Source organism: Equus quagga, chromosome 11, assembly GCF_021613505.1.
Source record: "Equus quagga isolate Etosha38 chromosome 11, UCLA_HA_Equagga_1.0, whole genome shotgun sequence".
Lineage (NCBI taxonomy): Eukaryota > Metazoa > Chordata > Mammalia > Perissodactyla > Equidae > Equus > Equus quagga.
Window position 1 is genome coordinate 92,021,565 of NC_060277.1, and position 21,779 is coordinate 92,043,343.

Below are 21,779 nucleotides of genomic sequence, written 5' to 3' on the forward strand. Positions count from 1 at the left end.
CCCCCCCCCCCCCCCCTTTGGTTTGACAATTTCGTCTTAAGTGTTTCTCAAAAGAGGTTACTTTAGTTAGCATGCGCGCTGTGGGCAATTGTTAAAAGTGTTCTTAGGTTTACTGTGAAGAGAATGTATCCTGTATCCGTGAATTGCTTTATTGGGGGGAGGGAGGGCTAATTATATATTTTGTTGTTCCTCTATACTTTGTTCTGTTGTCTGCGCCTGAAAAGGGCGGAAGAGTTACAATAAAGTTTACAAGCGAGAACCCGAGACTGGCCCGGCCCGCGCTCCTGGTTGGCTCCTGGCGCCTTGCAGAGCTGGGGGGAGCCGGTCATCGGGCTCCTGCGCCCGCCAGGCCAGGCCGCACAGAGGAGGGGGCGGGGGCTGGAGGCAGGTGGTGCGAGTCCCTAGGCCCAGGGGCGCAGGGGGTGAGGGAGGCGGCTGCGCGTGATTGGAGGAGAGAGGAACGAGGGAGAGGAGCCAAGAGAAACCCCCTCCCTTCGCGTTCCTAGGCTCCAGGGCCCCGAGACCCGGGCGCCCAGGCCACGCTGCAGAGATGCGCCTGAGCTGGTGGCTGTGTCCGCCACCACCTCCCCCTTTGTTTCTGTGTGCCCTCTCCTGTGTATGTGGGTGATGGGGGGCGGGTAAAGGTGGAGTGCAGGGCTGCTGAACGAGCTCATATTTTTATTCTTCCCGGACTCTGGTGGGAGGAGCAGGACAAGAGGGGAGATGCTCTTTCTAGCCTCTCCCTTTTTGGGACTTGGCCACCTTCGCCCAGTGCCCAGCTCCGAGGTCGTGGCTCCCAGCCTTCCTTCCTTCGCTCGCTCTGTTTCTCCCGCAGCCAAGCTTGACTGAGGCATCCGCCTCCCGGAACCAGGAGAGTAGCTTACCCTGACTGCCCTCCTCCCTTCCTTTCTCTTCCCACCCACTCCATCCCCTTCCTTTTTTTATTTTCAAACCGTTTTTTTAGCCACCAGAAACCGCAGCATCCTACGCCCTGGGGCTAGATCCCGCGCCTCTAGGAGCACCCACGAAGCCTCGCTCCATCCCTGCGCGTATGTCTGGGGCACTAGAAGAGAGAGCCGCCAGGCCAGGCTCACCTCGTTCCTCACCTCCGGGGAACCGGACCAAGTTCACCCAAAGGCCCAGCCAAGCTGAATTGGTCCGGATTAATAAAGAGCTGACCTCCTCCCCACCTAGTTGCGTGCAATCCCTGCGTTTGTTTCTCGCTGGATAACGGGCTGGGGAGGATGGGTGGGGGGGGTGACAACACAGATCACTCGGAGGTTATTTATTTTCCCTTCTACTCAATTCTTTCCTCCCCAAATCTCGCCTGCAAGCTGCCTCCAGCCCACGGGGGTCGACAGCAGCCCTTGAGCCCCCAGCCCCAATCCATGGGGCTTGGCTTTCCCATTCATTATTGATCATATTTTATAAATCCAACGCCACACAATTTTTTCCACATTACCGGGAGCCGAGGGGAGGCTGCCCGGCCATTGGCGGAGGGGATGTCACGTGGGCGGGGTCACGTGGTCCGGAGAGGAAAAAGGGGGTCCTTTTTGGTGTAAATCTGGACTCTAATTCTGTAATATATCAAGGAATCTCGTAAAACCGACACTAAAACGTCCCTGCCTACAAATCATCCGGCCAAATTATGAGTTCATTGTATTATGCGAATGCTTTATTTTCTAAATATCCAGCCGCAAGTTCGGTTTTCGCTACCGGAGCCTTCCCCGAACAAACTTCTTGTGCGTTTGCTTCCAACCCCCAGCGCCCGGGCTATGGAGCGGGTTCGGGCGCTTCCTTCGCCGCCTCGATGCAGGGCTTGTACCCCGGCGGGGGGGGGCATGGCGGGCCAGAGTGCAGCCGGCGTCTACGCGGCCGGCTACGGGCTTGAGCCGAGTTCCTTCAACATGCACTGCGCTCCCTTTGAGCAGAACCTCTCCGGGGTGTGTCCCGGAGACTCCGCCAAGGCGGCGGGCGCCAAGGAGCAGAGGGACTCGGACTTGGCGGCCGAGACTAACTTCCGGATCTACCCCTGGATGCGAAGCTCAGGTAACGCCGCGCACCTAACCGTCTCCCGAGCCGCAGTGGCCCCGGGTACATTCCCCGAAAGGCGCCCCCTTCACGGCCAAGTGTCCCTTTCCGCGTCCAGAGTGCTCCCGGCAGGAGCTCGGCCCTGGGGACGCGGCACCCCCTGGGCCGCGACCAGGCGCGCCGCCCCCACCCCCCCCCCCCCCCCCCCCCCCACCCCCATTTTTGCTTGGTGCTCTCAGGCTCCCTCTGCTTCCCAGGCGGATCTCTCTCCGCCGACGCCGTGGCGCTCCGAGCCCCCAGCCCGCCCCCTACCCTTCCTCCCGGCCTTTTAGCTTTAAATATTTATCAACCGCGCCGGCACGGGCTGGAGACGAGGCCGTTTGTCTTTCGGAGGAAGGCTGGGGTTTGCAGAGAATAGCCATTAGGGTCTCCCCCTCCCTTCTCCCTTCCCCCGCGGGGGATCTCAGCTCTGGGTGTGTCCCCCAGCCCTAGCTTGGATAAGGTCTGGGGGAGGGGACCCAGCGCTGAACAATTCTCCCCTCCCCCTTCCTTCCCAGCCAACCCAGCTCCCCCATTATTCCCTTTTGGACAATTAGAGGTGGGCTCTAGAGGCCTGGCGGCAGGAGGGGGTATGAAAGGAGATGAGGATCCAGCCAGGGACACAGAGCCAGAGAGGCAGGTGGAAAGAGAGGGGCTGAGGCCAAGAGGGATGAGGCTCTTGACCCCCCAGTGAACTTGGGAAGGGGGAGGCAGAAGAACTAGGGAAAGGGGCAGAGGCCTCAGGGAAGTAGAGCTGGCTTCCTCAGGTGCCCCCCCTAGAGCTCCTAAGTGCCCCTGGTGAACTGGCCAACAAGTTTGCAGGTATCATTCCAGGAGGGTGAATGTCCTTTTGGGGGAGGGACTAGGACTCCACGGAGCCAAATCAAGAGTTAGAGAGTGCAGGCCACTGGGCCCCATGGGGTCTCCTGACAAGCCTGTCCCAGACATCCTTCTTAATGCTGCCCTGGACTCCTGGCCAGCCCCAAGGTCTAGAAGCCCCAAGACGTGTGGTCAGAGGCTCCCAATCCAGCCAGGGTTGAGAGCCAGGAGAAGCCCAGCTCTTACACCATCAGCATTGGTGGTCATGGTCCCCATTACCTGCTCCATAATTCAACTGCATTTCCGGTTGATTTATCAAAGCCCAAATTTTTCTGCTTGTAAACATTTCAGTTTGGCTTTTATCTGACTTGAAATTAGGGCCCCAGCCCCTCCTCCCACTGTCCCCTTCCCAGGAGGGCTGGCACCAGCGCCTCCCCCAGCACCACCTCCCCCAAGCTGCCTCAGGGTTCTGGGCCCAACTTGGGCAGCTCTCCTCTACCCTTCAGCCCCCACCACACAGATATTTCATGTTCCACCCCAACCCAGGCTGCTGTCTCTCCTCTCCCCGTGCCTTCCTGGAGGCCCAAAGATTGCTTTGGAGAGCTGGGCAGGTGGCAGGCAGGGCAGCCTGGGCCTGTCTGAACCTCAGCCACTCACTGGAAAATAGCCGTCAGAGGGCAGCTGCTCTCAGACCAACTCCATGCTCCCTGCTCGAAGGAAATCTACAAATTCTCACCTCCTCCTCATTCCACAAGGGGGTGGGGGTGACATGGGACCTGGGAGGATTCTTTGTCTCCTATTCTTCTTGGGAAAACCACTCAGGCCAGGCCTAGAGCCCCACCCCAGGGTCACTTGCATGGTTTCCATTCCCCCACTCCCCCAAGACCATCAGAGTCAGCATCCGACATGAGAGACCCGGGGTCCCTGGTCCCCAGGGTGATGGGAGGATTAACCTCCCTTCCTTCCACATGCTCCCCTTAGGCGCCGGGCCTTCAAGAGCCAGCAAATTAGATCTCGAGTTCAGAGCCCTGTGTTGGAAGACTTCCTGGATGGAAAATGGGAATGTTTGCCTCAAGAGGCCTATACAAAGGTTTGCACATTGAGAGAAGAGGGCAGGCATAGGCTGGGGTATGGAAAGTGAGAATTTGGTTTAATGGGAAAATGGGCTCTTCTAACCACCGACGCCAAGTCACACACAGGATCTAAGAGGGAGGTGGGCACTCTCGGGACTTTTTCCACACGCACTGATTTTTCTTCTCTAAATCCTGTGCGCAGGGACCGACCGCAAGCGAGGCCGCCAGACCTACACCCGCTACCAGACCCTGGAGCTGGAGAAGGAGTTTCACTACAATCGCTACCTGACCCGGCGGCGGCGCATCGAGATCGCGCACGCGCTCTGCCTCACCGAGAGACAGATCAAGATCTGGTTTCAGAACCGGCGCATGAAGTGGAAAAAGGAAAACAAGACCGCGGGCCTGGGGGCCAGCGGCCAGGACAAGACCGAAGTGGAGGAGGATGAGGAAGAGTGAGGGATGGAGAAAGGGCAGAGGAAGAGAGAGAAGAGAAAGGGAGAGGCCCAGCTCTGGGAACTGAACCAGAAAACAGATCAAATGGGGGGGGGGGGGGGGACTATTTAAATGGTAAAGCAGTTAAGTTTTTAAGGAGAGAAGGTGAAATTTTGGTTTCTTAACACTGAGAAAAAAATACTACCTATAGAAAAGTCCGTAGGCTTTGTTTTGTACAGTATGGGAAGGACATCTTCTACCTGTTCTGTAGCTTTCTGGAATTTGCCTGCCTTTTCTATGTCGCTATTGTAAGGTCTTTGTAAAATCTCGCTGTTTTGTAGGCCCCCTTCTTGACGCTGTCTTTGTGGTCTCTGGGTCTGGACAAACGTGTGTGCTTCCCCACCCTTCTGAGCCCCCGACTCCCCAGTAGTGGCACTGAAGGGGCCTTAGGGAGCCCCAAGGACCCACCGAGTAGCTCGAGTGTCCCCTCTGTGCACCTGGCCTGCCCGATGCTCCTTGCTCCCGCCAGCCCCTGTGATCCTCTTTACATTCTGTGTATATCTGAAGGATGGAGAAATAAAACACAAATAAAAAATAAACAGGTGCCCTATTTTCTGTGTCTCTCTAAGTTTGTCATGCAGCCCAATGTCCCTCTGCTCCACCTTCAGCCGCTGGCCCATTTCTTTCTGTGCTGGGTTCAGCTCTTTTTCCTGGTGCCCACCTGCTATGGGGGCTGCCAGCTCGTGAACACCGATATCAACCACATTCATTCCCTTTACACTTTCACACCCGTTGACGTACACAAATGCATATAATCACATATATTTACAGGTCTCATCACACATAAATAAATATATACACTGTCACATACAGTCATAAATAAAAACCCATATTCCTATGTTCACAGATAAACATACAGGCATTCACACATCCCAACTCCACACTCAGAACACATGCATTCATGTTCACACACACTCACAAGTAAACACACATTCACACTCACTCACAGACACATTTGTACGTACCAATGCACATTCACACGTTGGCTTGTAAACACACAGATTCACATCTGCCCCCAAGTAAACACACCCATGAGCCACATGCTCAGTCACACACATTCATAAAACAAAACAGGCACAGTTCCCCAAACTTCCTTGTCCAGGCCTTCCAATGAGGCTGCGGCGGCGCGGCTGCCCGGGTACAACTGCAGAGCTGAAATCCGGCGTGCTAGGCCGCATACGAGGGAAGGGGGGAAGGAAAGGGAAAATGAGCACCCAGCTCCACTCCCGCTTCTTGGGCGGCGTCGGGCAGCGGCCAGGCCGGCGAGCAGAGGCCTCGTGCCGGCCCAGGGAGGCCTCCGTCGCCAGGGTGCTCCCCGCTTCCCGCTCACTCGGCAAAGATTTTCCGCAAGAGCTATTCGGTTATTTTACTGAAATTTATTTTACTTTCATTTATTTCAATTTATCTCGTTCTAAATTAACACAGCGACCCAAATAAAACTTATAAATGAACCGGGGGCGGAGGGGAAATGAGCCCGCAGAGCGAGAGCCTGAGCGGCGAGTTTCCCGGCTGGGGTGGCCGCATCCCGACCGCTCTGCGCCGCCCGCCCGCCCGCCGGGGTCCGCCGGCTCCTCCGCGCCTTTCTCTCCGCTCTCCGCGCTGCCGGCAACCTGGAATCTTCTCCGGAGGCAGAGAAAGAGAGAAAGAAGAAAAACATTTTGGGGGGAGGTTATTTCGTTTCCTGCATTTAGGCACTGGTACCTCCATTCAAAATACGGGAGTGTTTCAGGGGACCTGGGAAATATGGGGGGAATTTTGTTGTTGTTTTTGTCCAAAACACTCCCTAATGGAGGATGGCGTCTCAGCCGCTAGACCTGCGGAGCTGGTTTTTAGTACTTATTCGATTGTAAGCCCTGGATTATTTAAATTTAAAGAACGGGCATCCGGCCAGAAAGGGGTAGAGGGTTGGAGGGGAAGTGTGTCTTAAGAGAAGCTGTTGAATTTGAATTTGTAAGAAAAATGCCCTTAAACCTGCAGTTTCCCCCATTAATGACCTCAGAAGCCCCTGGAGAGCACATGAGTTGTGACAGGGAACCCGGGCATTCGGGCATTTGGGCGGGAGAGGCCAGAATCCGGCTTTACCCGCCTCCACATTCTGGGGTGTGGAGGCGAGAATCCGCTTGCTAGACTGTCCGCCTTGGCCTCCATCCGGGCCACCGTTCCTCCTGGGGGGCAAAAACTAGGCCCTAGGGGATCTAGGGCCCCCACACCCGCAATGCTACAAGCCTCACAGGTAGGGGTCCCGCCATCTATAGGGCTGGGAACGAGGGCGGCGTGCAGAGGCGGAGAGGGGCGCTGAAGCTTTCATTTTGCCCTGATGTAAATGGCAAGTCTGGACACCGCATGCTGCTTCCGACTCACCCCCAAATTGTCTTAGAATGGTCCCTGTGTGGAGGATTTGGGGTGAATTTTTACTAGAAGAGCGAGGAGAGCTCCTTCGAGAATAGGGAGGTTCCGAAAAGGAGACCCTTCCCAGCTGAACCCTTGTGGCTCCTCCGCCTGATTCCCTTGCACCCCAAATCTCAGCCCTTCTCTGCATGGGGTTTCCCCAAAAAGCGAGAAGGAGAAGAAAAGAAGATGGCGACTGAGAAAAGGGTTGCTGGTGGAGCAGCCATGAAGAAATGCAATAAATTCCTTGTTGTTTTATGAAAATTTACAACTTTGTGATAGAAGTTTATGAGTGGTTGAATCCGCCGATTGGCCGGCGCCGGTCATGTGGCCGGGCGGTCGTGAACATGAACTTTTTATCATTTCCCTGGTGGTTATAATGCAGCATTCTTTTGGACACCACACCTAGGTCGGAGCACTGTCGTCCTTCAGGGCTCCAGCCTCTTGATATTTTTATACTTCAGTATCAGCTCGATAAAGCAAAAGAGAGAGGGGGGAGAGGAAAAGAGAGAGAGAGAGGGCAGGAGGGGTGGGAATTACACAAAAGAGAGAACCAAAAATAATTTTAATTTCTAAGTTAATTTGCTTGCTGATCTGGGATTTTAGTCATCATGGAGGGTAAATGGACAATCTGCCCAGGACCGCAGCCTGATACCATTTTTCAAAGCCAGAACTTACTCCATTTTCTATGCAAATATCAGAAAATCGAAACACCCTCTCTCCCAAGTCAGAGAAGGGGAAGCGACGGCTCTCAGGTTGGGACAATATTATCGGGAAGATGAAGACGAAACCGAACGCTCTTTTTTTCCCCTCCTTCCTCCCCACCCCTTTCAACCGGAGGAAAAAAATCCCAAGGTCTGCAAAGGTAAGGGAGATTCTACAATTCTCTTCTTATTCTTTTGCATCAATTTTATAGGGGGTGGGGCTTGGGTTTGTCTCCCTCCCCCACTCCAAGACGGGGCCGAACCCCACCTCTGGGCGCTATAGGGAGAGGCTTCCCAGGATATTCGGTGACCGAGAGAAGGGTGGCTGCTTCCTGGAGGGGGAGGCCAAGGCAGGGAAGACGGGAAGAGGAACCGAAAGGGGACACAGAGGCGAGCTCTAAGTCGCCTTTTTAAGCTGGGAGGAGAGGCTCAAGCGAAGGGGCTGTGAAAGAGAGAATGGGGGTGTCTGGGCTTCTGGGCGCCCGCAGAAGCCGGTTGCTATGGCCTCCGTGGTTTGCGCCCCCTCCCCCTCCCCCTCCCACCATCCTTCCCTTGTCCCGGCCGCCCCCAGTTGCCCCGCGCAGTTCTCTTGCCCGATGAGGGTATCAGCGATTTCCCAGCAGCATTGGCACGAGGGGCGGTGGCGCTGGAGGGAGTCCTGGTCTCTGGAGGGCCTAGGCTGGCGAGGGCGAGGAGTAGGCTAGAGAGACACAGAAAGAACAATTCACAGAGAAATGCTCATTATCTCCCTGCGGAGGAGATATTTCTGAAATTAAAGGGTTGTGGGTGGAGGCACCCAAATCGAGCAAGACCCCCCCAGGAAGCCTGCTTGAGAATGCCCAGGTCTCTCACCACTTGCACAGGAGGAAGCCTCGCTCTGCAGGGAGACAATTTTGTGGTTTTGACGCGGTAGGTTACAACGTGTTGGCTTCTGTGTAATATTGATTCTATTACTTGTGTTTTATTGGTATGGGGTGTGTGGATTTCGGTGGAGGAGAAAACTGCCATGTGTGTATCTGACGTGAAATCATTTCAAACTTTCTTGTGTGTGGCGATTGTGAAGAAGCTGTTTAGAGTGTTGTTGTTTTAGGCTTGTAAACAAAAACAAGAATTTAAAAAAAAATTAAGGGACCTGACGGCGTGCAGACTGGAAAGCTGCCTGGCGCTGAGCTCAGACAGCTAGTCCTGTCCCTCCGGCGCCTGATTTCATTCCCTAGCCAGACCTCCTGAGGGGGGAGGCGGAGAAGAACCATTTTGGGCGGGAGACAGATCCCTCAAGTAGCTGATGGGGTGGAAAGAAGGCGAAAGCCGCGAGGTGAAGACTTAAAAATAGAGTGAGAGGGTTTCTGGGGAATCTTCCAGCCTAGAAATAAGCGATTTTGGGCACGGAGGACAGGAAAGACTGATTTAGTTTGCACAAATAGGTGACTGCTTTTCTCTGTTTAAAGACCAGAGCATTCAGCCTCGGGCATCTGGTTGCCCAGGGATGGCAGGGTCTGGGGTGTGTGGGGGTATGTTGGCTCTCTCAGTCTTGAGCTGGGAAGACAGCGACGCAGCCACTTGTGGCACAGGAGGGGGCCCCTGGAGGCACAGGTAGATGACCTGAAAGCAGGCCCGCACTGGGTGCCTGGAGGAACCCCTTGGCTGCGTAGCGAGAGAAGTTCTCGGCCAGCACCCACGGCACTCGGAGCCTATTCTCAAAGGAAAAATCCCACAAACCAACCCAGACTAAAGGTCTTTTTCTCCTGGAGTCTTTGCGGGGTATAAATCATCCCTTAGTATGCTCTGACCCAAATTATGCGGTTTGCTGCCATCTACCGTCCGTTCGGAGACATGCGGCTTCCGCGCCGCGAGCCCCGCGTCGCTGCTGAACCGCGCCCGACGCCTGGAGCCCGGGCCGCTCAGGTTTGGCGGGATATTCGGGGGATTTCAGGCCCGGATTGTCGCTTTCCGCTGGATCTTGGTTCCCGATCGCCCGCGTGTGGATTAGAGAACAAGTATCCCTCTAGTCCGCCCTCTCCATCCCAGCTCCCAACCTGGCGACTGGCTGAGGAAGCGGCTTTTTCCAGGGCGTATTTAAAGAGAACTAGTACTGCATCCCGCGGGCAGGGGGCCCTGAATCAAAGGGTTGGGGGATCAGAGCCGTGAGCCCTTCCTCCCCCGCAACCCAGGCGGGAGAGGGGATCATCCGGGCCGCTCGAGAGATCCGAGGCCAAGGCTGTTCGAGGTTTATTTGGTTTTCTTCTCGGCCAAGGGAGGGGGCCGGCAGGGGAGTTGCCGGCCTCAGCAGTTCCACTCGGTTGTCAAAAGACAAACCGGGTCTGTTTTCTCCGGGTTGGCTGGTGGGTCTTGCCAGTTCCTTGGCCGGTGAGTCCTCGATGAAGGAATCGAGCCGAGTTTTCTGGAAACTGTTGGTGTCTGCAAGTGAGTGTGGGTCCCCTCCCCCATTCTCGATCGTTTCAGGCGAAATCGACACAAACATGCTTTGCGAAAAAAATTGAGAGTGGGAGTGGGAATCAATCATTAGGGAACCAAACCATTGTTATTTCCGTTCCTGCCGGACCCCTCACACCCGCTTAACTCGACCGCTTTCCCAGAAGGGGGTGGCGAGGGCGGGGTGCGCGCCTCTGCTGCTGCCTTTGAATATTGGCCCCTGTCTCACGGGTTACTGATTAGCTCGGGCTTTCAAGCCGCAGGAGGAAGCTCTGGCCGCTCCTTTCAAGGTGCTGTGGCCCCAGTTCCTGGGCGGGGGCTCCAGGAAATTGCCTGTGGTGCCAGGCAAGCTGAGGTGTTACTAGGGTCTGGCCCGGAGCTGCCAAAGTCCAGGGGCCCGGCGGTGCTGGGGGCAAACGCTACGGTGTCTGCCCCACGTCTTCGGCGCCTCCTGAGTCTGGGCCGCAGGAGCAGCCTTTTCAGCTTTTCTGCAGCGAGAGTGACTTTCTGGCGGCTAGAAGGCTCGGCTCCAGCGCGGGAGGCCCCGAGGGAGCGCACCCCGAAAGTCTTGGGCCGCTCGGAGATTTTTTCTTATGGGTAATCCGAAAGACAGGTAGGGAGGGGAAGGCGGCTGGTAGACAGGGTTGAAATACTTGAGGCTCTGCTCCAGGGTGCCCCTGGACCCGGGGGAGGAACCGGGAGAGCGAGCCGCGCCACCGCCCACTCCCCCCTCAAGATCACAGACTATGCCGTTCATTTGCATAATGGAAATGAGGTCTTTGTAAGCAGCTTTGGACCGGACAATTTCAAGCCAATGTCCCATCTAAACAGCTCCCAGAGGTTGGGAGCAGCCACACTGCTCCCTCTGGGAATATTATGTTCCCCAAACCCAGAGTCCAGGGCAAGAACTAGGGTGAGATATTTTAAGTCGCCCCACCCCAGCCAGAGTTGAGAGTGAGGAGGGAAAGGTGCCCACAACCCAAAGAGCTGGGGGTGGGGGCAGCTCTGTAGCCAGAGGAAATGGGAAGCCTGGACAATGTCTCAGTCCTCCTCCCCTCCATCCATATACAGAGACCCCTCCCTGAGGTTACCCAGACAGGAGAGTTTTACTCCTGAGCCGAATACAACTTGGATATTTCCCCGGGAGCGGGAATGTGTGTGCAGCCACAGGACCGCAGACCCGAAGTACAGAAAATTAGAATTATAAATCCCGCCTGTGGGGTTTCTGTATAATCCTTCTGTTGTGTACTCAGACTCAGTACACATTTAGATCCACCTCTCCATACACACTTCCTCATTGAGGCAGGGAGAGACACCCCAGACCGGCAGACAGCCGTGCCTGCTGTGTATTTACATATTCCCCCTTGGAGACAGACAGACGGCGGTGGACCGAGCCACAGACAGATTCGTAGAGACCAGGCTCCAGAAACCAGGCGGCCTCTGGCCGGGCCCTGCCTGCCTGCTCTTTCTCCCAAACAAACGGATCAGACGAATAAACGCTCATAAATACCTCTGGGCTTAGATAAGAGCGATGAGGCGCTATTTCCTTTCATGCCGGACTCCAGGCGCCCAGGCCCTGCCTTTGCGGCTCCGTCTTATGACAGGCAACCTGCAGAGGTGAGGTTAATTTGGGGCAGCAACTCTAAGGGTAAGGTGATTTTTGTGCTTCTATCCCAGAGGAAGCCTCCCTCCCTCACCGCATCTTACTTTGTCCAGACTCCACAGGAAAGCCCACTCAGTCCAGTCCTAGGATGGGGATATTGTGGCCAGGGAGGAGGCAGGGAGGGCTGAGGCCCAAGGCCCAGCCTCAGTGGCAGGGAGAAGGGAGGTGCACATGGGCACTTTCTCCACCTTGCTCCCCTGCCCAAATATTCCCCATTCCTCTCTAGGAGTGGGCCCAATCTCAGCTAGAATGGAGCGTTTATGATCCTCCATCATTAGGAGGCTTGAGTTTATTTTCTTAAATCTTGATAAACCCCCCCCCCCAGAGGTGGGCTAGGAAGTGGTCACTGGGATATCCAGGGATCGCCACTTGGCCATGAAGCTGCAGCCTAGAATTTGTCCTCAGTTCAGGGAACCTTGCAGGCCACTTTACAACCAACCAAGTTGCCATCCTTGGTCACCAATCTCAGCCCTCCACCACTTTCCCTAGTGTTTTGTGCTGTCTTCAGTGGGTAGAGGTGGCTCATAAAAAGGAATCCAAAGAACAAGGCAGAGGAGGGTCAGTCTAGCCCTTTCATCATCCGACTTTGTCTCATACCCTGAACCATTCCTGGCCCCAGGTCTGGAGGTTCTCACTCTTTAGTGCCCGGCCTCCACATGCATATTAGAATGTTGAAAATACGTTGTGGCTCAGTCTTCCAGCCTGGCTTCAATGCTCATTTTCCTTAGGTGAGAGAGGGAGAGTGAGCACTGGAGAGAGGGAGCCAGAGACATACACTCTCTCTCACACCCAAGCTTGTAGGGCAGCAAAGCTGGTGATACAAACATGGGGTGTCGGAGGGATTGTAGAGATGCTGAGAGACAGACAGAAGGGTGGTGAGCATCTGGAGAGGGGATGCAGGCTGATAGTTGTAAACTGCCTGCTGAGTCCCCAGGAGGACCCAAACATCCCTCCCTCAATTATAAAACTAAAGCAAAATCAAGTCTTGGGAAATTAATTTTAAAAAGAACTGCCAGCTTCTGGAGAGACCTAGAAAAGGAGTGCGAGCACCTCTCTTTCCGGTGGTCTCTGATTGCCTCAGGTATCAGGAGGGCTTGAGGACCCCAAATTGGAGAAGGAACAGTTTCCTCCCCAGACTCACTTACTGAGACAGTCTTGATTTCTATGAATCTGTAGCCCAGGACACTCGTGTCTTCTGGGGTAGGAGGTGGGGGTCCAGTGAGGATTGCAGACAGGAGAGGGATTAGACAAACCGAGGCTGGGGGATGCCCCTCACTCCTGTCCATATCCCTAAGTGAGAAGCCAGCTAGTCTGCTTCCCCAATGCCCCTTCCCGTGCCAAGAGCGAGCAGTACATACTAGAACCAGGCGGGGTGTCTTGGGCAGCGGCAGCCTTAGTCTTCCAAGAAGCTCCTAGCCTAGCTGCAGAGCCAAAGGGAGAGGCTTGGGCTCAGACCCTCTTTCCATTTCCCGGCCTCTGGGTCCTCTGAGCAGCAGGCTCTGGCCTGCCCCTCAGACCATAAGAGTTGTGGAGAAGCAGGAAGAATAGACCTCGGCTTGGAGGAGACAGTAGATCTGAGAAGCAGGAAAAACGGTTCTCAAAACCTAAGAAAGAGTGTTTCTTCTTTAGCTTCTCTTTCTGAAAACGATACCATTAGTGGAGAACTCTTCTTCCCTCTACTAATACAAAACCCGAGAAATAAACCTTCTCCTTTAGTCCTTTCCTAACGAGATTAAGATTCGAGATTCAGGCGCATTTACCCACCCTTCCCTCGAGGGAATGGGGCTGGAGCAACGCAGGGGTTAACTTTTCTGAAAACACAATTAACTTTTTCCTATCCTGCGTGGGGAGGGGAGGGATATATTTATTTAATCACTGGGGGATGGGGTGGTCTCCATCCAAATGCTTCCTCCTCCCGCAAAGGCACAGACGCGTCCTTCGCAGATCCTACGTAGGTGGAATAGGACGTGTCGTGTTGTTGGGGAGAGAGAGAAAGGAGAAGGAGAAGAAGGAGGAAAAAAAAGGTTGATAGGTTTGTGCGCGGGTCCCTCGTGCGGGCTGCGCTCCTCCTGGGTGCTATTTGACAATTCCTGCTTCTGCCATTGGTCAGTGTTGGATCAGATGGTTGTATTTCCTTCTGGCCCTCACTGGCACCTCGCCATCCCCCCTCAGCTAAAACCCAATCTCAGATATACTACTAATAGGCGCGGCGCTCGGACTATAAAACACAACAAATCATAAAGCCGGCGAAGCAGCAGCGGCCGCGCGCCTCCCCTCCCAATGAGTTCCTATTTCGTGAACTCCACCTTCCCCGTCACTCTGGCCAGCGGGCAGGAGTCCTTCCTGGGCCAGCTACCGCTCTACTCGTCGGGCTATGCGGACCCGCTGAGGCACTACCCCGCGCCCTATGGGCCCGGGCCCGGCCAGGACAAGGGCTTTGCCTCTTCCTCCTATTACCCGCCGGCTGGCGGCGGCTACGGCCGAGCGGCGCCCTGCGACTACGGGCCGGCGCCGGCCTTCTACCGCGAGAAGGAGTCGGCCTGCGCGCTCTCGGGCGCCGACGAGCCGCCCCCGTTCCACCCCGAGCCGCGGAAGTCCGACTGTGCGCAGGACAAGAGCGTGTTCGGCGAGACCGAGGAGCAGAAGTGCTCCACTCCGGTCTACCCCTGGATGCAGCGGATGAATTCGTGCAACAGTGAGTGAGACTTCTCGCCCTCGCCCAGACCCCCGCGGGTCTCCACCTCCGGGAGACAGGACTAGGAAGGCTTCCCCGCCCCCCCCCCTTCTCCTCCAGGGTGCTAGGTGGGCGTCTCAGTGAGGAGCCGAGAGGAGATTGGGCGCTTGCACTGGGTCTCCCGCTCTGTCCTTTCGCCCTCAGGAGTTACAAAGTTTGCAAAGTCCCAGCTGCACTCGGAGCCAGGGGGAGCGAGTGGGCTCTCTGGGAGTATCAGGCCAGAGCGGGATTCCGGGTCAGGGAAGGGGGCAGGGGCTGCTGTCACGGGCTTGCCTTTCCCTTGGCGCCCCCAGCCCTGGTCGGGTCCCCCACCCAAAGACTGTTCCCTTAAAAACGGAGTGCGTCATGGGAAGGGGGCGGCGTGACGCTGGCAGAGACTTGAGTCTGTCCCGGACTGTGTTTCCCTGGGGGTCGGGGGCTGGGGAAAGATGAGGCACCAGGAAAGGGGTGGTAGTCAGAGGAGGGAGGGAGAATAAGGGGAAGAAAGAGAGAGGGAGCGGGCCGAGGGGGAGACAGGGAGAAGCAGGCGCCTGAGTCTCAGGTTGGATTATTTGTTGGCCTTAAGTCCCAAATTGATGTCCATTAGAAGGACACGAAAGTGAGGAGCCGTTAATGCCGACTATGGATCGATCCAAGTCATTACGGATTAAGGGCCGGAATCTATCATAGGGTGGTGGCGGAACCAGATGGATGGAAAGAAAAGATGCGGCTAGGAAGAGACACACCTGGCCAGTACTTCCCCAGCCCCTCCCCTTAGGCTCAGGTGGGATTTTAAACTGCTCCTCCCATCCCCCCATCGAGAGTCTAGACTGGAGGCGCAGGCCTGGGAGACCCGGAGGGAATCTGGAGGGGGCGCTGGAGGAGTGAGGAGGGGCAGGGAACCAGAGAGTGGAGGGCATCCCGAGACAGGCTGGAGTCCGTGTTTGAGGGTTGAGTGGGGGAGGGGGGCTCTGGCCCTGGTGACCCCAGGCCTCAGCATCTCCTTTCTGCGTAACAGGTTCCTCCTTTGGGCCCAGCGGCCGCCGTGGCCGCCAGACTTACACCCGCTACCAGACCCTGGAGCTGGAGAAGGAGTTTCACTACAATCGCTACCTGACCCGGCGGCGGCGCATCGAGATCGCGCACGCCCTGTGCCTGACTGAGCGGCAGATCAAGATCTGGTTCCAGAACCGGCGCATGAAGTGGAAAAAGGAGAGCAAACTGCTCAGCGCGTCTCAGCTCAGTGCCGAGGAGGAGGAAGAAAAACCAGCCGAATGAAGGCGCTGGAAAGGGAGGGGGAACGTGAAAGGGAGAGGCCTGTGGGGCATCGAGAGCCCGGTGGAGGCTCTGCGGGTGGGGGCGCCCGGGGACCTGCTCTCCAGCGCAAGACAGGCGGGGCCCAGCGCTCTCCTGGACGCCCCCCGCCCGCAGAGCTCTAGCTGGGGGCTGGGAGGCCGTGCCGCCTGAGCCCACCCAGCAGCCCGCTCACCCCCTCCAACCCGGTGGAACCCGCCTCCGCCCGATCAGGCTCCCCGTGAGAACTGAGGACCGAACTCACTTGGTGTTTCCTGGAAGCAGAGCAAAATACTCTTGTCCGTGTCGCGTCTCATTTCGTCCATGTCCCCCGTGCACGGTTCAATGGTAGATTCGCAGTCCCCTCAGCGGGGGCCTCGAAGACTCCCTGACCCCAGACCTCTCTCCCACCCCCTCCCCAAAGCCACTGGAAGGAGCACATACTACCTAGAAGTAAGAAGAGGAGCCTCAGAAGAAAACAAAGTTCTATTTTATTAATTTTCTATGTGTTGTGTTTGTAGTCTTGTCTTAGCTCTGGACGTGAAATACTTCGGTAATAATATTAATATTAATAATAATAATAATAATAAAGACGTAAAAACTCGCCGCTCAGTCACCTCTGCTCCTCCCCTGCCACTCCCCCGCCCTCACGCCACCCCATCGTCCCCGTGCCGGAAGCTCTGCAGCAAAAGCAGGAGCCCTGGTCGGCCCAGCGGGCCGACAAGACTCGGAAGTTACAGTTGAGATAAAGGCTGGAGCGGTCCCGCCCCGGCTCCAGCGCCGCGCCTCCCCGGTGCTGAGGCTCAGAACCGTTTCTCCCGGTGCAGACTTGGGGGACGGAGAAGGCCATTTCCCCTCTTATTCTCTAGCATTTCCTCGTTTGTCCGTGGCAGGAGGGCCACCATCGAGGCCCCCTCGCCTGGAGCTCCTGCAGAGACTGAGCCAGGCGGGTCTCCGGCTTTTCTGTCCTCGCGCTCGCGGAGGCCCACGGCCTTTGGCCTGTCCACATGGCCTGATCTCCGCCGGCCTTGGCACTCAGCTCCGGGCCTGTGGCTCCGGAGACTAAAGCGGGGCCACTGGCTATCTCTTGGCCCGCAGCTGGAGGTTCCAGGCGCCCCTTCCTGCCTCAAGCAGGAGCTCAGCGACAAGTAGGGGAATGCGAGACCGCCGCCAGGCGCAGGGCGAAGGGCACGACTTTCCCCTGCTCCTTGGAGACCTGAAGACAGGAGGCCAGGTGATGAGGCGGTGTGGCCATCCCCTCAACGAAAAACGACCCATTCTCTCCCCACCCCCACCCTCACCCAGGCGGCATGCTGCGGACACTGTTTTCCTTTCTTCCTCCTCCCTCTCTCTCCCTTTTTTATTTTTAAAGAAAATAGCCGCCCTGCAGAAGGGCCCCAGCTGCGTTGGTCTCGGGCCGCCCAGCGCGCTCAGGAAGGCGCCGCCGGCCCTCGGAACCCCTTCCCGGGAAGGCGTGGGCTGCCGGGCGGATCCTGAAACTGCCCAGCCGCCAGCGCGGGCTCTCGCGTGGGGCCTCCCGATGCAAGAGCAGTCATCTGGCAGGAGGGACGGGGTCCTGCCTTGATGTCAACCCTCTGAACCACGTTTCCATCTAAACCCCAGCCGCTGACGCGGTCGCCGCCACCTTTTTCCCCCGCGACTAGGCCGCTTAGCTGCAGCCCTGCTCATCCTCTGGGGTCCCTGTCTTGCTCTGTCATTCCCTGGGCCTGGCTAAGGATGGGGAGGAGGTCAAGAAGAGGATTCCAAACTTCTCTGGGGCCCAGAAGTGAAAGCTTCTCCTTCGAACCCCTGGCCCCGCCGTGCCGGCTGGGCCTGGACGCCTTGGCTGGGCCACTGCAGCCTGGTTATGAAGCAGGCCAGGCCGAGCTCGCGGGGGATCCCCGTTGCAACCATTGTTTTTCACACACATCTTCCAACCCTCCTCCCCATTTCCGCCCCCAACTCAGAGACTTACAAAGCCCGAGTAAGGGAAAAGCAACTCAATCTTTGATCATCTCATCCAGAGTTAAAATAATGACAGGGAGAAGGACACAAATAGACTAACTCCACTCCCAAGAAGGTGGTTAAAGGCTCAAGAGGGTCCCTCCTCTAAAAGACTCAACCCTGCTGGTGAGCCTAGGCCGGGTTTCTTTCTCGCCCGGCGGTTGCAGGGACCCAACAGGAAGGCAGCCGTCGCCGCCATGGCGGTCTGCGGCCCGCGCTCCCGCCAATCGCCGGGAGGTGGCGCGCTCTGCTCAGAGGCGGCCGCCAACCTTCTCCCTGTTTCTCCCCCTTCTCCTTTTTTCCCCCTCTCTCGGAGGCTCGCATTGAATCGGCCCTAACGATTCTCGGATCGTCATTATTTGTAACCATAGAGCATGAATTACCTCTTGAGGTCATCAGCGAGAATTTACGACTGGTCAACAAAAGCACGTGATTCCCTAACGCCCCCCCCTCCCCCTTCCAACCCCCCCCCCATATTTGGCCGCATACATAGCAAAACGAAGTACAGTGCATCGCTATAATTCATTAATACATCATAAATCGTGAAGCACAGGGTTATAACGACCACGATCCACAAATCAAGCCCTCCAAAATCACCCAAATGAGCTCGTACTTTGTAAACTCCTTCTCGGGGCGTTATCCAAATGGCCCGGACTATCAGTTGCTAAATTATGGCAGTGGCAGCTCTCTGAGCGGCTCTTACAGGGATCCCGCTGCCATGCACACCGGCTCTTACGGCTACAATTACAATGGGATGGACCTCAGCGTCAACCGCTCCTCGGCCTCCTCCAGCCACTTTGGGGCGGTGGGCGAGAGCTCGCGCGCCTTCCCCGCGCCCGCCCAGGAGCCCCGCTTCAGGCAAGCGGCGTCGAGCTGCTCCCTGTCCTCGCCCGAGTCCCTGCCCTGCACCAACGGCGACAGCCACGGCACCAAGCCCTCTGCTTCGTCCCCCTCCGACCAGGCGACCCCGGCCAGCTCCAGCGCCAATTTCACCGAAATAGACGAGGCCAGCGCGTCCTCGGAGCCTGAGGAAGCGGCGAGCCAGCTAAGCAGCCCGAGCCTAGCCCGGGCACAGCCAGAGCCCATGGCCACCTCCACAGCCGCGCCCGAGGGGCAGACTCCGCAGATATTCCCCTGGATGAGGAAGCTTCATATCAGCCATGGTAATTCTCGCTCTCGCTCCCTTTTTTTGTCTTCTCGGCTTTCCTTCTCTGCGTTTGGGGGGGGGGGGCGGGTGCCAGGAGAGCTTGGCTTTTCCTCAAATAGAGATTTATTTTTTCCAGAGAGGGAGAAATCTCTAAGAGGGTCCTCATAGCCCGGGGGGGGGGGGGGGGGGGGAGAGAGAAAGGTTTTTAGCTGGGGGGCTGGGAAGGAGTATTTTAATAATTTGTTCCCAGATTCGGCTTAGGTTTTATTCGCCCAGCTGTCCTAGCTTTTGGATGAAGGATGGGGTTTATATAACATGGGGAAGGTTCCTGCTTACCCCCGAAATTTTGAGACTGCCGCTAGCAAAGGAGGGGCCAGCAGTAAAACGAGCTTTCCAGAGCAAAAGTGCAGCCCCTCTCCTCCCTCCCGGGGCGAGCGGCCGCCTGAGCCCAGCGAAGGGTGAGGCACAGGGAGGGAGCGAGAGACAAAGCCGGGCGCATTCGCTGCCGGCAGAAGTGGGGGCTGTAGGAGAAGGGGGTGCAGAAAGCAAGCTTGAAGGCGGGCGTCTGGAGTGGGGAGGATTGGAGCTGCGGTGAGCTGGGTGCTGGGGACGCCTGGGTCCTGCTCCACGCCCCCCTCCCACCCAGTGCCCCCTCCCTTAACCGGAATAACGTTGCCTCGCGGCTCTACTCTATCTGCTCCAGATATGACCGGGCCTGACGGGAAAAGGGCCCGGACCGCGTACACCCGCTACCAGACCCTGGAGCTGGAGAAGGAGTTCCACTTCAACCGCTACCTGACGCGGCGGCGGCGCATCGAGATCGCCCACGCGCTCTGCCTGTCCGAGCGCCAAATCAAGATATGGTTCCAGAACCGGCGCATGAAGTGGAAGAAAGACAACAAACTGAAAAGTATGAGCCTGGCTACAGCCGGCAGCGCCTTCCAGCCCTGAGCCTGCCGGGAGGAGCCCTGGGCGGCCCAAGAGCCCGCGCCGCCCCCAGCCTGGCCCCTCCAAGCCTCCCCACGCTGCCGCTGCCCCCTGGGGACCGGTCCCACGAGCCTGCCTCGCCCCGGCCTTGTGTTACGATTTTTCGTTTGGTCTTAGGTCTTCCTGTGGCTCCCTCTCTCTTGGACTGGTTAATCTTGTTATTATTGTTAATAATAATGGTAATTATTTTCCCTCCATGGTCCCCACTCCCCTCCGCTCGCCCCAAATCCGCCAGTGTTTCTGAATGTTCGTGTCTGTGGTTGCACTCCTTCCCCCAGGAAAAAAAAGAAACTCGCATGTTTAATGTGAACTCTCCCCTCCCCATCTGTGTTCTAACTTATTTATAAAAGGATGATCGCTGTATTTTGAGTTTCAGCTTGAAACTTCTCTAAGGGGCAGCAGTTGAGGTGGGGTAGTGCCGCAGCGCCGGGCCCAGCTGAGCTAGCCTCCGAGATGGAGTCCATGACTGTGTCTGTTTCCACCCTCCTCCCTCCCTGCTCCCCAGGCCCAAGTCTCCCAGTGGCTTGGTTCTGGGGTGGAAAGGGGCCAGGGAGGGCCAAAGAGGTGATGTTGAGAAGAGGGAAGGTAAAATAGTGAGATTTAAGTTCCTGCCGCCTGGGGAGGCCTTGCAGGGCCTGGTCTGGGAGTGTACGGAAACAAAAATAATCCTCAGTGTAAAATGTCTTGTGTATTTCTCTGTGAATCCGTGGGTCTGGCATAGAGGGCCCAAAGCTTGTACATATGGGGATAGTCTGGGTCAGACCCATCCCCTCCCCCCTACCCATTTCGCTTCCAAGACCATTTGTAGTGAGCGAGTGGATGCTGTGCTCCGTGTGAAATCTGTCTTTGCCGGGCCTGTCTCAGTGATTCGCTTTTGGTATTTGTTTGTAGCTTTCCTTGAAGTCAAATAAATGTCTCCCCTACTCCACTGCCCTTCCACTCGTCTTTTCTCTGGCGGCCTGCCTCTCCCATCACCAGGCACACCCTAGACCATTCTTGATAGATCTGGGGTGTAAGGAAGGGAAAGCAGGAGGCTTACCAGCAGCCCCTCACAGCCGCCCAAGTCCCTGCTTGGCCAGCAGTGCTTGGGCCAGGGTACAGGCTTTCATGCCTGGGGGGCTGAGAGACCCAGAAACCCCCTGTGGGGCTAGAGCTGGGGCCAAGGAAGGCTGAGCTGGATGCAGCCCTGGCCTTCCACCAGCCAGCCAGAAAAGCCTCTGGAAACCTCTTCAGGGAAAGTATTTGGGCCTAAGACCTGAGCAGGAGGCCCTGGCCTTTCGGGCTTGGCACAGGCCTGCCCAGTCCTGCTGTCCCCTGCTCCAAATCCCAATTCAGCTCTGCCACCCACTAAGGCAAAAAAAATTGTAAAAATCTGCTTGATTTCAAAGATTTCCTCTCATCTTTAGTTTTCTCTACACTTATCAGGGGCTCCCTCTCTCCAGGGGCCCAACTGACCTTCCCTCTTGATTATGAGCTGGGGTCCCTCCTGGAAGACCCCTGGTTTCCCCTCCAGCCAGACTGGCCCAGGGCCAGGGCCCAGTCCTTCTCCATCCAAGTCAGCCTCCACCCTGAGCGCAAGAGTCAAGTCTGGACACTTACCCGGTCAATCCCTTCCAGCTTGGCCCAACTTCTTACAGGACCTGGGGGGAGGGGGAGCTGGTGAGGAGGCAGCCGAGGGTCGTGGAGGTTCTACTGGGCCCTACTTTCCCCTCACCCCTTGACTTTGTTCCCCTTTGTCCATAGCAAACTATCCCAAAAGTCGCTATGACATTTAGATGTCAAATGGATAGGGGTTTTATCTCGAAGTTAGATCGTAAAAATCGCCGAGAAGTCAGACAGATACCCCTCACTGGCTCGAGAAAGTCACGTGAGGTCCATAAAGTTAGTTTTATGGTTTTGGGGAGTTGACACCGCGCGGTATATTTCACATTCTCCAGAATGTTAAGTGACACTTTAACTGCTTGCTGTGGTGGGGAAGGGGGCAGAGGTAGGT

At 56.5% G+C, this 21,779-nt stretch overlaps 3 protein-coding genes across 3 annotated transcripts; all 3 read left to right on the forward strand.

Moving 5' to 3' along the window:
• Nucleotides 1–1,547: 1,547 nt before the first annotated feature.
• On the forward strand, nucleotides 1,548–5,005 carry HOXB7 (homeobox B7). Its single transcript, XM_046677602.1, is given in 3 exon segments — nucleotides 1,548–1,831; nucleotides 1,833–2,049; nucleotides 4,165–5,005. Coding segments are annotated over 3 exon segments (654 nt in total). The 5' UTR covers nucleotides 1,548–1,648; the 3' UTR covers nucleotides 4,419–5,005.
• A 2,140-nt stretch (nucleotides 5,006–7,145) lies between these two features.
• On the forward strand, nucleotides 7,146–16,252 carry HOXB6 (homeobox B6). Its single transcript, XM_046677200.1, has 2 exons — nucleotides 7,146–14,337; nucleotides 15,374–16,252. The coding sequence occupies exons 1-2, from the start codon at nucleotides 13,923–13,925 to the stop codon at nucleotides 15,631–15,633; spliced, it is 675 nt and encodes a 224-aa protein (XP_046533156.1). The 5' UTR covers nucleotides 7,146–13,922; the 3' UTR covers nucleotides 15,634–16,252.
• A 140-nt stretch (nucleotides 16,253–16,392) lies between these two features.
• Nucleotides 16,393–20,726, forward strand: HOXB5 (homeobox B5). Its single transcript, XM_046677197.1, has 2 exons — nucleotides 16,393–18,815; nucleotides 19,503–20,726. Exons 1-2 carry the CDS (start codon nucleotides 18,254–18,256, stop codon nucleotides 19,748–19,750), a joined length of 810 nt encoding a protein of 269 aa, XP_046533153.1. The 5' UTR covers nucleotides 16,393–18,253; the 3' UTR covers nucleotides 19,751–20,726.
• Nucleotides 20,727–21,779: the final 1,053 nt, after the last annotated feature.

Excerpts from the sequence above, each read along its gene's own strand:
- HOXB5 (XM_046677197.1), top strand. The coding sequence starts at position 18,254 with ATGAGCTCGTACTTTGTAAACTCCTTCTCGGGGCGTTATCCAAATGGC. Across the intron at positions 18,816-19,502 it reads GAAGCTTCATATCAGCCATG|ATATGACCGGGCCTGACGGG; the intron begins GTAATTCTCGCT and ends TATCTGCTCCAG.
- HOXB6 (XM_046677200.1), top strand. The coding sequence starts at position 13,923 with ATGAGTTCCTATTTCGTGAACTCCACCTTCCCCGTCACTCTGGCCAGC. Across the intron at positions 14,338-15,373 it reads GCGGATGAATTCGTGCAACA|GTTCCTCCTTTGGGCCCAGC; the intron begins GTGAGTGAGACT and ends TCTGCGTAACAG.